The sequence below is a fragment of the Stylophora pistillata genome, chromosome 13, assembly GCF_964205215.1.
Source record: "Stylophora pistillata chromosome 13, jaStyPist1.2, whole genome shotgun sequence".
NCBI lineage: Eukaryota > Metazoa > Cnidaria > Anthozoa > Scleractinia > Pocilloporidae > Stylophora > Stylophora pistillata.
This window is the reverse complement of record NC_142531.1, coordinates 25561400-25574629: the sequence shown is the minus strand read 5'-3', so window position 1 is coordinate 25574629 and position 13230 is coordinate 25561400. Positions and strand designations below refer to the sequence as shown.

Genomic DNA, 13230 nt, shown 5'->3' with positions numbered 1-13230 from the left:
TATGTTTTAGTTGCATAATTCTATTTCGGAGTAACAAAAAGGGAACATTGGTTTTGTTTTTGTGTTCAAAGTTATAACATGAGTCTCGACCGTCTAGTGGATAGCTTAACACGGGGAGATCACATGTCAACATAGCGATCAATAAGGCTCTACGTCGTTCACTTGCATAAAAGGCATCATCAACTTTTCATCTCTCTGACTCTCCATGAATTGTGTTCGTGAATTTTTTGTAGTAAGCATCTAAAGCCAGCTGAAGTGCATCAATATAGAGCATTCTAATCTCGGTTGTGACGTCACAGCCCTTATACACATATTAATGTTGTTACTAATTGAATTTATTTTTTGATTCAGGAAATTATAACATGCTCCTCTCTGAGCAGAAGATTCTTCTCACAGACAATAATTCTTTGTTTCATTATCTTGTGGAAAGATCGCCGAGTTTGGCTTAACTGCACCGAACGAAGAAACTTTACGTGCAGATATATTACTATTGGTGAACAATTCTATATTTGCCTCAGTTATCTTAAGAGCTAAAATAGAGAAGGCCGCCACGAGTACCTTAAAGTTGAATTCTTCCACGAGTCATAAGACAGGTATGAAATCCTCTAACAAGAAACATTCATAGCTCACTCGTGTGGCATAAAAAAGGCTTAGTCACTTTGATATATGAAAAAAACAGCCAGTTGAAGTGGAACTCTCTCGTACACTCTACCAGTCTCAATTGATGTATTATTCTGTAAATCCCAACTGCTTACTTCTTTCTACCAACTGATTCCACTATCCTAAGTTTTAATGAAATGTGAAAGAATCAATAAAATTCGCTCCGGTTTTTTTGCGTAAGAGAATAATCTCAGATATATTGCGAAACTTATGATTCAGAGAAAATAAAACGCCACTTCTTCCTCATTGCTACTATGCTCAAGAATACTTATCTTATTTATATCATCAGTGCTTGGGACTCGAAAAATTTAGTGACGGCACTAAAATGTGTCTATCAATATTATAGTTTACTGTATTATTGCTGGCTACGAGCCCGCCGATCATCTAGGCTCCAGCGGTTAGACCTAACCCTAATTTGAGGCGCCTTCGGCACCAATTGGGTGCCTTTTCTGTCTGGTACACGACCACAAAACGCGGCTAACTTCACTACGGTGTAAGTCCGAGTGCAAATAGCTTGGGATCATAAACAGTGTACCGTGGGGAAACTAAGGAGACACGTTCCCTCTTTTAGACAGCGTGGGCTACTAGGCTCACCAGGTACAACACTGAAATACTTTTAATTTCCCTACAGTTTTTTATGTCTAACCGAAAACTCGATATTAAATTCAGAGTTTCTACCATTGATACAAAACCCACTGATAGACTCCAATCTGTGCTATTTTCAAAGAAAAATATGTGGAGTCTCTGTTTTAAATGGAATTGAGACGACCGTCACTGAGAAATAGGTATCAAAAATTGACAAATTGTGACAAAAAGTGACAAATTTACTTAATGTGCAGTTATGGCCTTACGTTTGTTGAGCAATTCATTCTTGACTTAATGCTAACAAATTTCGAAGAAAAAAAAACACAAAACCTGAAACAAGGAACGAAAAAACAGTGTCGTTTTGCTGTTTACCAGATATGCAATAACTGTTCAATACTCTGGCCAAGTTTTTGTCAGATACTACAAGTAGTTATTGATAGTTTCACGAGAAAGAAAAATAGCCAACCAAGTCAACATCTGCTATGACAGAGATGAATTTCAGGGCCCATGACTGCTTATTCCATAAAGTCGGGGCACTCCTTGGAAAGAATTCTTTTCATGCCTTCAAAATGAGCGTCGCAGAATTTTTGTCTTTCCCCTGGTCCGTCAAATTGTTGATGTACAAGCTTTGCTAATTCGTCTGGTATTTCAAACAATTCTTGTCCAGTCGACATTGCCAGGACCTAAAGAAAGAATAGAAAATATCGTTTAGTTCCCATCAAAGACTCAGAAAGGGTCCTTCAACTTCCACTTGGCGCGCACAAATTTGGTAAGGCTGTCACCTAATGAAAGTGTTATGCTAATCTACGAAATTCATTTCTTTAATTTGCTGAAAGGTTCTCTCACTTAATAAAAGGAAAACAATCAATAACCAATTTATTCTGGACACTAGTGTCCTAACTCCCCGAGCTTCTACTAACCAGAGCTTATTGTCATTGGCTCTTAGCTGTTTTAAGAATTAGAACGTTATTGTTTCAAGCCTCGCACTACACCGAAGAAAGAGTTTATCACCTCTGTAGTCTGATGCCCTTATACATATGGTGCCAGTCAGAGACTACATCATGGATCCCTGCTTTTGTTAAAGCAAGAATAAACCATAATAATCCGGCACATCTCACCTGATTCATACAGGCACGCTCTAAATAATAAGTATGATCCATAGCTCTTGCAGCATTGGGAGCCACCACCAGTACCCCGTGATTACACATAAACAGTACCGACTTGTCCCCTAGCTGCTTTGCTGTGCGCATGCCCTCTTCCTCGTCAGTACTAAGCCCACTGTACTCTCGATCGTAAGAAATTTGGTTGTAAAACAGACAGGCGTTCTGGTGGTACATTCCAAGCCTGGGATTTTTTAAGGTTCCTAAAATGAAGCAAGAATCAACGACTAAAAGGAATAAAAAACGATTCGACTACACGGAGGGAATTGGGGTGTCCTCGTTCCAACGATGTTATGGGAAATTTATGGTAATTTGGATAGATACCTAGGGCTGTGCAGTATGGTGGATGTACGTGGAAGGCGCAAACAGCATCTGGTCGAGTTCGATGAACTCCCATGTGAATTGTCGAGGCAGCTGTATCTACTTCACCTTCTCCCTCGACCACTTCGCGTTTCACATTTAAGCCGACAAATGAGGAGGCTTTAACCTTTAAAACAAACAAATAGGAATCAGAATAGAAAAACGACCGTGAAATTTAGCCTTATATACAGCCGATCCCGAAATATCTCAACCCCTTGTCCGATGTTGACTCAGCTTGGGACTTTTGGTTTCAATTATTCTGAACACCAAAAGAGCTTCGAAATATCATTAGAGGGGTACTACTGGTATTAGTTAGCCTGGCCAGTATCCTCTCCACGAGGAGAGTGGGATGTACTTAAGAAGAACTCCTCACATTTAGCTAGAAGACACGAGACAGACACCCCACCAAAGGCAGGAGTGCAATGAAAGAAATCTATCGTTCATCTAAGGACAGTGGAAGCTTTACTACCTCGCTCCAGTGCAGTCCATATGGGATGATTAACATCACCTCTCCGTCTCCGCTTGCTGCAGGAGCCATTATACTCAAATGATTACACACCCCTTCGTGTAAGTTGTACTTTTCCAAAATGCGATAGGAAGCTGCTAGATCAACTCGGCGTCGCCAATTTTCGGCCCGGGCTTCTTCAGCTAGGGGAGTTTTAGATATTGTGCTGCTCAGCGGCCTGCCTGCTGAGATAGCAGTTCTCGGGAGGCGGCTGAATTCAGTCAGTTCGGGTGATTGAAGGAAGCGCCAAGGTTTAGGAAGAAATCGCAGCCCTGCCGCCATATTTTGCATTTCTAATTCAAGCTATTTATAAAACAAAAAAAGATATATTGTTACACCTCCAAACCCAACTAAAGTACGTTTTCCAATTAAAGGATATGGCCATTAGAGAGGCCTTCTAAGGGGGTTTTTGATGTCGCTCTGTCGCTCGTTTGCCGACCCACCTGTCACTTGTTTGGTAAGGGACAAATATCGCTGTCGCTTGTTTACTATAATACAATTATTGTCACCGTCTTACTAAATTTATCGGATGCAATCCGTAACTTGTATAATTTACTTTTGTTAGTGCTCGTATGCGAAGATCAACAGTGTACGTATAAAGGCTGATAGTTTCTAAAGAAACTGTTTGGGGCTGCGTCGGTGGGGGGTAACGAAATAATTTGAATATATCAACAAAGTTGAAATGGTAAATTGGCCACCGTTACGATTATAAAAGCTGACGTTTCGAGCGTTAGCCCTTCGTCGGAGCGAATAGGGGAATTGTGGGTTGTGTGTGCTTTTAAAGGCAAAAAAAGGAGCTACGTGATTGGTGGGAACATGGCAACGAGAAAAACACGAATAAATTAGTGGAATGAAAAGCATTCGTTGATACCTGTGGGATTTAGGCCCTGTTTACAAGCAGGTAGGATAGCCCTAGTGCTAGGGTTACCCTGGCAGGAGGGTTACCCTAACGCTCCCACATTTCTTCTTTTTTTTTCATCGACGTGTTTACAAGGCAGCTAGGGTTACCCTCGCACTAGGGTAACCTTAGCTGAGCGCTAGGGTTACCCTAGCGCCCGGGTAACCCTAGCTGCCTTGTAAACGCTCTGCTGGGAATAACTCGCCTACCCGGGACAACTTTTTACTTGTTTCCAGACCCTTTGAACATTGATAACAAAGCGTGCGGTTACCAAGCATAGGTAAGTTGTCCCGGGTGGTAGGGTAGCCCTACCTGTGAAATTTTGCTCGTAAACCCGGGCTATCTTTGACCCGCCTGCTAGGGTAACCCTAGCACAAGGGTTACCCTCCTTGCTTGTAAACAGGGCCTTGCCAGTTTGAAAGATGAGCTTTTGTTCAAGAGTTTTCCGGCTTTCCGTGCTACCTAAGTGTAAGGAAAGACCACAGATTGCCATATGTTGCTTAGAATGATTAGGTAAATTAAAACGTCTAGCGACTGGTTTCGATGTGTCCTTGTCATTCCTCTCCACGTCGCGAAGGTGTTCTCGGAATCGGTCACCTAATCTTCTGCCTGTTTCGCCGATGTAAATCTTTTTGCAATAAGTGCAAGTTGTGCAATAGATTACATTAGCGGGGTGCACGTGAAGTGATCGGTGGTCAGTGTACGTATAACTTTGCGTTTCTAATAATGGTCACAGAGATCGTTATAGTGACAAAGACTAACCCATACTTGGTGTTTTGCACTGCGGGTTAGCGTGCTACTGTAGTAGAAGATACACCAAGAAAAATACCGTCCACGGGATCTACCAGTTGTTTTGAACTAGTTTCAATGCGTAATTCCACACAAGCCAGCAAGTCAACTAAAAGCAAACGAATACACGTGAGTCGACTAAGCACCATTCTTTCAAAATTCACAATTCTTAAGGTAAAGATATTCGATTAAAAACTACCTCTATATATTTTAGATATACTTACAATTCTGTAAGGTGCAATCCCGTTTAAGACAGGCTATTTTCTATTTGTAGAAGCACGATCACACTGCTTCAAAAACAGAATTCCCTACTTTTTTATTTCCGATTGATTTCCCCCGATCACGAAGCTAAGGGGCTCGCTCTCGTCTCATTGGTCCAGCGCTAATGTGGTTAAAGGATTATATTCGATGACAAAGGAAAACAGACGCGCGTGTGCTGTCTTAGCCACAAGTATCTAAAATGAAGCACTTGTCAACGGCGTGCAAAACACTTGGTTTAAAATCACGCTTCTTGTTCGTGTTTCATTGTCGATCGGTGGCCAAGCTTTCGTACCTCTCTCCTCAGTCTCGTGCTTACATTTACACAGTCATACAGGAACACAATTCTTGGAAGTTTTTTAGTTGATAAACGTACTGTTGATCGTTTGAATAACGAGCTCGACTAAGGGCCGATTCAAACGTCGTGCTGTCGTCGTCTGGATATCAGCTGATCAAATATGCATCAACGCAAATGAAGTTCTATTTCCGAAGCACATCATATCGCACTGGGACACCAGCCGTGACGGAGGTCGTCGCATATTTTAAACGAGGAGGGCTGGTTACGGCCAACTTACCGGCCAGTACTCCCATTTGCGTCCACCCTTGAGGTGTGACGAAGAGTAGCCTTAGAACAAGATTTTAAATGTTTCCTTCATTTATCGAAAGTGACACGTAACCAAACAAGACCATTAACGTTTTAAAAGTAAAACTATGCACTAAATTCGCCTCGCCTCAGGGATGGACGCAAAGTGGTAGTAGTTAATCAATTGAGTTTGGTGACGACATAAGCGCGACGAAAGAACCAACCAAATGTGTTGAGTAAGTTATAATTCAAGCCTCGTTGGTGGACGAATACTTCTTCTTCGGGAAGTAAATGTAGTAGACAGTGCGATAGAGTCAGCAAAGAAAAAACTGTTTATATCATCGTCGAGGCAGTCTGCTTCCGCTATGACGAGATCTGCACCATTGTCGTCACCTTCAATGCAAAGATCCCTTGCCTCCTTGAAAACATTCACCACTCCTTCATACACTTCCCCGGTTAGCAGTAATACTTCGCTAGAAGTTACTTCCAAGGAGTCAAGAACCAATCTCACAGCCTCTTCGGGTAAGTCAACCTGATGCGCTATTTCAAAAAGAAAAATATTTTGTTCGGAGGGAAGGTAAATGTTGATCTTTGGCAAATGTTCTACGTGTTGGTCTTGATAAATATCATCAGCTGAAACTCCAAGATAAAAAGTACTATCTCCCGTGATTTTTCTGTTCCAAGACGACACGGCTTAAACTCCAATCCCGATATGCTGTTTTCCTCCCAAACTGTTAATCACCGATCTTCCTGTAATACCGGCGATGATTGGTTTTATGGCCAAAACAGTGTGGGAGGAAAACAGCATATCGGGATTGGAGTTTAAGCCGTGTCGTCTTGGAACAGAAAAATCACGGGAGATAGTACTTTGTTGACAAAATCAAATCTTTTCTGACCTTTTCTATTAACACGCCGGTTTTAGGGACACGTCACACTCGGTACTACTAACATGAGATCTGGATTTTTGTCAAGTTAGCCATCATGCTGTGCGAACTCTTCCCAATGTTGCTATGCAAGAGCCACTCCAAGGCATCTCTTTCAACTTGGCTTTGCCGGTTTATTCACTGCTGTATTTTCTTTATGATGTAACGCTCGCTGCATACCAAATATTCGATACCAGCGATACCGAGGTCGGATCAAAAAATATCGATACCAGCGAAGAGTATCTATTCTTTCAATAATGCACGTGACCTACCCGCGACTAACCGCTGACAAGTAGCCGACTCTGGGCTCAAGATCGTGCATGTGCGCATTTGTGTGCAATGTAGGATTGCCGCAGTGTAGAGGTCAAAGTGGCGGCTTCTTACAGTAAAATTGCCACAGAATCCAACATTGTGGTGTTATTCTGAACTACATTGATTGTAGTTCAGAATAACACCACAGTGTTAGATTATGACGGTAATTGGAACCTGTTATTATAGTACAAAGAAGCCTTCCGTATGCCACAGAACCTCGATATAACGAACCAATTTACCCAGTCCCTTGGCACTTCGTTAAATCGAGGTTCCACTGTATAGAGAACTGAACTAAAAACCGTACGAGGGCACAATTAGTAGAGGGCAGAGTTAGTTTAGCCATGTGACTTGCTATTCGTTTCAATGCATGACATCACAGTATGGGTATCGAATCGATTTGACAAAGCCTTATCGGCCCATTCTCAGTAAACAGTTAGCTTCAAGGTGTGTTTCGCGCCTTGAGGGAAACGTTCTGGCCAATCAAATCACTTCCACAATGTCACGTGAGAATGGGAGTGATTTGAAACACGCGACCAGGCCCTGTCCAGTCGTCAGTTGGATTGTACGTGAATGGTAATGCCGTTGACGATACGTTGATGAACTAGAAGATAGCTGTTGTTCGATTTCTGGAAAGATTTTGTCACATTTTTTTCGTTGTTGTAGAAGCGCAGGTCTTACTTGTAGTATCTATATCACGTTTAAATAAACCACTGCCAGGTAAATTTGACTCAGCGAAATGGCTTCTGCAGTATCTCAAGGTGAGCGAAAGTTTCCAAACTTAGATCTTTAATGTGCCAGAATGTTGTATTATCTTGTTAATCGGTTGTAAGCGGGCTGTATTTTCTGTTCCATACTCTTAATTCATTATGTTATTCTCTGAACAAGCAGTCAATTCTACGAGGAATAGCGTGGCATTCGAAGTCTTCTTGAGTCCCAAAGTGCAGAATGCAAGAAAGCCGCGACTAACTCCATTGAAAGGAAAAGAAAATTTAAACATACAGCTGCTGGAAGAAAAACAGCTAGCCGCCGAAAAACGAAGAAAGGTAATAGTTCGTTATAATTTTCTATTTTATAAGAAAAGGCCTGACACAAACAGAAATTAGGGTAATTTAATTAAAGCTTTCATCCATCTCCTGTCATCAGGATTTTTCAATGGTCAGTTGGCAAAAACACTGAAAGTTTGCCAACGGTAATACTAGCATGTTTACAACGCCGTTGTGTTAAACAGGAGCTTTCAATGCTTGCTTCTTTTCGGATTTAACAGAGTACATTACACATTTTTCATTTTTGATCATCTGTATTTATTTATGTACTTAACTCCTACAATCAAATATCTTGTATCCCTGGGAACCTCAGAGGAGATCAAAGCAGTAAGGGCATTTTTTTATCTGTCAAAAAGTTTAAAAGAACTGAAATGATTTTGCAGGTAATAAAGAGTTGTGTTGAAACTTAAAAGCCACATTCAGAATTACATTTGTTTATCTTATCTTTACAACAGAGTATGGAAGGTGAATTTTTGGCCAAAGCAGCAAGCAGAAGTGAACATGTTGTTCAAGTTCAGCAGAATAAACAGCAGACAGTTGCAGAGAAAAGCAGAATGGCAGAGGAAAAGCTCAAGCAAAAGATGTGTACACATTCTGAAAACAAGGAAGCACAGATTAAAGCATTGTACAGCCGCCTTCATGCGAAGGAACAACACATCAAAGAAGTGCAAGCAAACCTGCGAGAGATAATTGCATCATTTTCTAAAAAAGCAGAGGAGAAGATTCAACAAAAGGAAGCTGTAAGCAAGGAAAACCTTGAATTACACCGCAAAGCCCAGGTGGAACGCTGGCAAGCTCATGAAAAGCGCATTCAAGAGGTATTGGCTACTTTGCAAGAGAGTGTTGAGAAGCAATCCAAAACAGCTGAGGTTAACCTGCAGCAGAAGATGGAAACTACTGCAGAGAAGCGAGAAGCTTTGATCCGTTCACTTCAGGAGAGACTGCAGTTTAAGTCTCAGAAGATTGAACAAGCACGGCAACTTGTAGATGCTCTTGTTCAGGAACAAAGCAAAGTTTGCAAACAGAAGTTACAGCAGAAACTGGAACAATCAGAGGAGAAACGCAATGCACTGCTCAGAGCTTTACAAGAAAGATTGGAGGCACACGACAAGCATGTAGAGGAGGTTCACCAACAAGTTAAGACACAGAGAGCAGAGAAAGCTCAGGGTTAAAAACAGAGATTGATTCATGACCATCACTTGTAGCAAAAATCATAATTAATACTCTTCCTTAAATATCATGGCTCTGAGATAGTCGTTTTCAAAGGATTTTCACACATTAAGTTGTTAAATTTGGAACTTCACCTGGAACTTGAGTTAAATGTCAATGATAATTGTTCATGAAACAAAATTAAGATATTATTGTCTATTTTTGTGTTTGACAATAAGGATTTCAACACAGATCCAAGGATTCTGTTATGATTAAATTTTGGGAAGAAATTTTGTACACTTCTCCATAAAAAGAGTTGAAATTGTTGAGACATTCTCTGGTGCTTTCTTGCCTAAGCTGGTTGATCATTCAAAATTGACAGAGTTTTGGTTCTTTTACCATGATTTTGCCAAGCACTGGACTTAAAATATCGACAAAACAATACCTGACCCTCCTAAAAAGCTAGTAATTATGTCCCTTTTTCAGTGACAAGTTATTTACTACAGAAGTATGTTTATGAAACAAGAAAACAAGAGTAACTGATTGCATGCCTCTGAAATTAGGATGCCAAATGATTGAAAACACTCTTTCATCCATCGAGAAATAATTGTCTGTCAAGAAATGTTTTAAATAGTCCAGAAGTATTATAAAGCATTGAGAAAACATTTTCATTTGTCGAACAATGTTTCTAAAAGATGATATTTATTGTCAATTGAGAATTTTTTTGGTTAATCAAAAATGTCTTTGTTGATCAAGAATTTTTTTGTTGCATGAGAATTTTTCTGTCAATCGAGAAATGAATGAGCTGCCACAAGAGCTCAAAACACATCGGTAGTATGGTACAGGGAATCAGTGGACTTACCACCAGAACTAAAAAAAAAAGCCTGAGGGTAATTAAAACTTGGTGGAGCAGTGACAGGGCTTGATTTCCTTCAGTGTTGCAACTTATGTCATGATTTTTATCAGTTGAACTTCTGAAAGTGAAACGAAGAGTTTGGTTGACAAAAGTTTTCCTTATTTAGGTGCTCTTCTATATTTACAATAGTTTACCATTTGAGATCCGGAAACTGAACTGAACTCCCGAGTATTATACAGGCAAAAAGTCAACAAACACTTTTATTTGTAGTTTCATGGGACCCCTTTTTTACTGCTGTATTTTCCAGTATATACAGGACGCCTTTGATAACAGTACTATTTTTAAGTAATTGGTTTATCCTGTTTAAATATTCGTTTATTATTATTGTATGCAATATATAAAATGGACTCTCGTCTAAAGCAATAGCGATCACGCGGCTCTGTGAAATCGTTGATTTCGAACTGAGTACCCGTTCTGAGTTTCATTTCCCTTCGCCACCGGCGTAAATCGCAAAACGACAAGTTCATCATTTTTAGCCGTTATTTCACCGGAGGGTTAGCTATTTAACCCTGCTAAGTGATGGGTTAAAATTTAACCCGCTGTTTAACCCGAGGTTAGTGTTAACCTTCCTTCGAACAACGCGACCAAAATTTTCCACCAAGGTCAGGCTGAATGTTTAATTAAAAAAAAAAAAAAAACATTCTTCCTGCAGACTTATCCCATAAAACTTATTAAAAGGTTCATAAGAACATTTTCGATATGAATTACAGCAATCTTCCAGGGGATTTTTTTGGCCATGAAGTTACCGTATGTAAACAATGACGGAGAATCTATCGCTCGGGTCTCGTAAATGCAAGAAATGCGTTCGTTTTTGCTTCTGATCGGTCTGTTTTAGCTCTTTTTGAATAAAAGGATATATTTCTTAGTTATTTTTCTCTGCATTTTATTAACAATTTTGGCCAAGAGGATATAATATCCAGTTCGTATTCTCAGGAGTTTATAAACCCTTGCTTTGGTAGCACGCGATTGTCTGATAATCCCGACGAATCGGCATATTGACATCTTAAATGTTTATTCCTGGGGAAAAACCATGGGAGTGAAACTATCAATTGACTTCCATTGAAAATTGGACAAAGGAAACGAACAGGTGGGATTGTATATCGCAACTGCAATGGAAACTGAAGATGTCATGAACGAAACGTTGCCGCGAAATGTAAACAACAGATTTTCTTCAATTTACGTAACTTGCACTTGCCGGATATCTTCAGTTAGCACGTTCTCCTTCAGTTAGCCCATTACAGAGCGAGAGAAGGTTGCAAACATAAAATTTTTTAAAAATTTTGAAGCTTTTTGAGACTCTACAACAAAAAGGATCGAGGCTGTGTGAAACGGAAGGGAACGGAAGGTGTAAGAATTTATTACGAACTTCAGCACAAACCCACGCATTAGAAGCAAAAGGTTTTCGTTAAAATTTTGTACCTTTCAGGATGTCCACGGTCATTTTCACATTCCCACATAGATAAATGATCACCTCGACCCATCATAAAAAGCAAAAAGGTTTGCAAACATACAAATCTAAAGGAATTTGCGAAGCTATTGGACTCTGCATCTCATACAACAACAACAAAGATGTAGTGTCAACGGGACAAAGGGGGTTTTACTACTGGGGTCCAAGGGAATGGCATGGGCTAGCTGAGAATATTAAGAATGTGAAAGAAATCGATAGTTTTAAGAAGACTCTTTTTAAAAATATGTTGTATAAGAAATAATATTAGATTAAATTGTTATTGTAAATAAGTTTAGTTAGTTTACTGTGACTGACAAGCCCTGTTAAAGGGAGTTCCAATAAAGTTTGTATGTAGGTATGTGTGTGAGCAACATGCCGCTCGAGCGACCTGGTACTGGCTCGGCCAATCCCGGCATTCATTCTGACCCCAGTTTTAGTAAAGTCGCGTACTGCGGGATCAACCTGGTTCAGGTTATTATTTAGTTCTTATTACCGAGATGGAGGTCGTCAGTACAGACCGAACGCAGTGAGGTCTGTACCAGCGAGCGAGGTCAAGATTCTTCCATTCAGACCGACCTAGCTCGGTTAATAAGATGTTTATTATATGGCTGTGTCTTATATGCCAATTTTTTATATTCTTTGTACCTTTTTTTTTCTGGATCGGTCTAGATGCCGGTCTAGATGGGAAAATCTAGACCGCTTTCAATATTGATTTCAGCCAATCAAATTCGTGAATTTGGTAGTTCCCAGTCCTTGTGAGACACAGCCATATAAAGTCTTCCGACTGACCCGAGGAACTTTTAGATACCATGAATCTAGACATAACCATGCATGGAGACTTAAAGAAATGTACTGAGTGTTTTCAGTAACAACGCCCTACTGCTATTTTCCACCTGTTTTAAAAATATCCGTAGGAAACTGGGCAGTTCATATCCATCCAACTTAGTTTAAGCTGGGTGGACTTGGACTCATTATGCGAGGTGCAGCCGAGTGTGTACCTTAAATCATTAAATTTTCCAGTTTCCATGTTTAACCGTTGCACGCATTCATTTATTGAGAACTTATTGTTAAATATTGTTGTAAAAAACTTACGTTGTAAGGTTGTTTGGACCTCAGTTAGGTACGATTGCTCAATCCGGACAGCCCCTTGTCTCCTTCGCAGCCGTTGTTTAGGCTCGTCACGCAACGCTCCCTCCCCCACCAACCGGCTGCTTAAACCCGAGCCACATTCCTTTCCTTGGTTTTAGCCAATCACAATTTCGCTCATATAATTCTGAGCAAGTCCCGCCAAGACTAGTGGTCCAATCAAAACTCGTGTACTATCAGCGGCCCATTGAGCGGAGAAAATGACAACTCTCGAAGAAGCTTTTGTTTCGATCGCTTCCAAATTAAAAATTCCTAGTTTAAAGGATCCCCAGAAGCTGGCAATTGAGAAAATTCTTTTGGAAAAAAAAAAAGATGTATTGGTAAACCTGCCTACAGGGTTTGGAAAATCCTTGATTTATCAGGCTCTTCCACTCGCGATCACATCAAAAATCTTGCTGAGCATATCGTTGTTATTGTTTCTCCGCTCGTAAGTCTTATGGAGTATCAGGTCAATTACCTGCAAAGTATTGGAGTCAGCGCGGTAAACATTAGTTCT

The 13230-nt window shown here is 40.3% G+C and overlaps 2 protein-coding genes across 8 annotated transcripts; one reads left to right on the top strand and one right to left on the bottom strand.

Moving 5' to 3' along the window:
• Window positions 1–1258: 1258 nt before the first annotated feature.
• LOC111326105 (uncharacterized) lies at window positions 1259–12787 on the bottom strand. Of its 6 annotated transcripts, none has more exons than XM_088744004.1 (6): window positions 12681–12787; window positions 4931–5066; window positions 3235–3573; window positions 2730–2892; window positions 2364–2608; window positions 1259–1928 (listed from the first exon to the last, which is right to left on the bottom strand). In XM_088744004.1, the coding sequence occupies exons 3-6, from the start codon at window positions 3559–3561 to the stop codon at window positions 1761–1763; spliced, it is 903 nt and encodes a 300-aa protein (XP_088600130.1). In that variant the 5' UTR covers window positions 3562–3573; window positions 4931–5066; window positions 12681–12787; the 3' UTR covers window positions 1259–1760. The 6 variants fall into 6 exon arrangements, with proteins under 6 accessions (XP_088600130.1, XP_088600132.1, XP_088600131.1 ...); XM_088744006.1 differs by having other exon boundaries at window positions 4937–5066; XM_088744005.1 differs by lacking the exon at window positions 12681–12787 and adding an exon at window positions 5182–6412.
• On the top strand, window positions 7449–9983 carry LOC111326103 (uncharacterized). 2 transcript variants are annotated; one of them, XM_022930035.2, is made up of 3 exons: window positions 7449–7791; window positions 7919–8076; window positions 8532–9983. In XM_022930035.2, exons 1-3 carry the CDS (start codon window positions 7770–7772, stop codon window positions 9246–9248), a joined length of 897 nt encoding a protein of 298 aa, XP_022785770.1. In that variant the 5' UTR covers window positions 7449–7769; the 3' UTR covers window positions 9249–9983. The 2 variants fall into 2 exon arrangements, with proteins under 2 accessions (XP_022785770.1, XP_022785771.1); XM_022930036.2 differs by having other exon boundaries at window positions 7452–7791; window positions 7922–8076.
• Window positions 12788–13230: the final 443 nt, after the last annotated feature.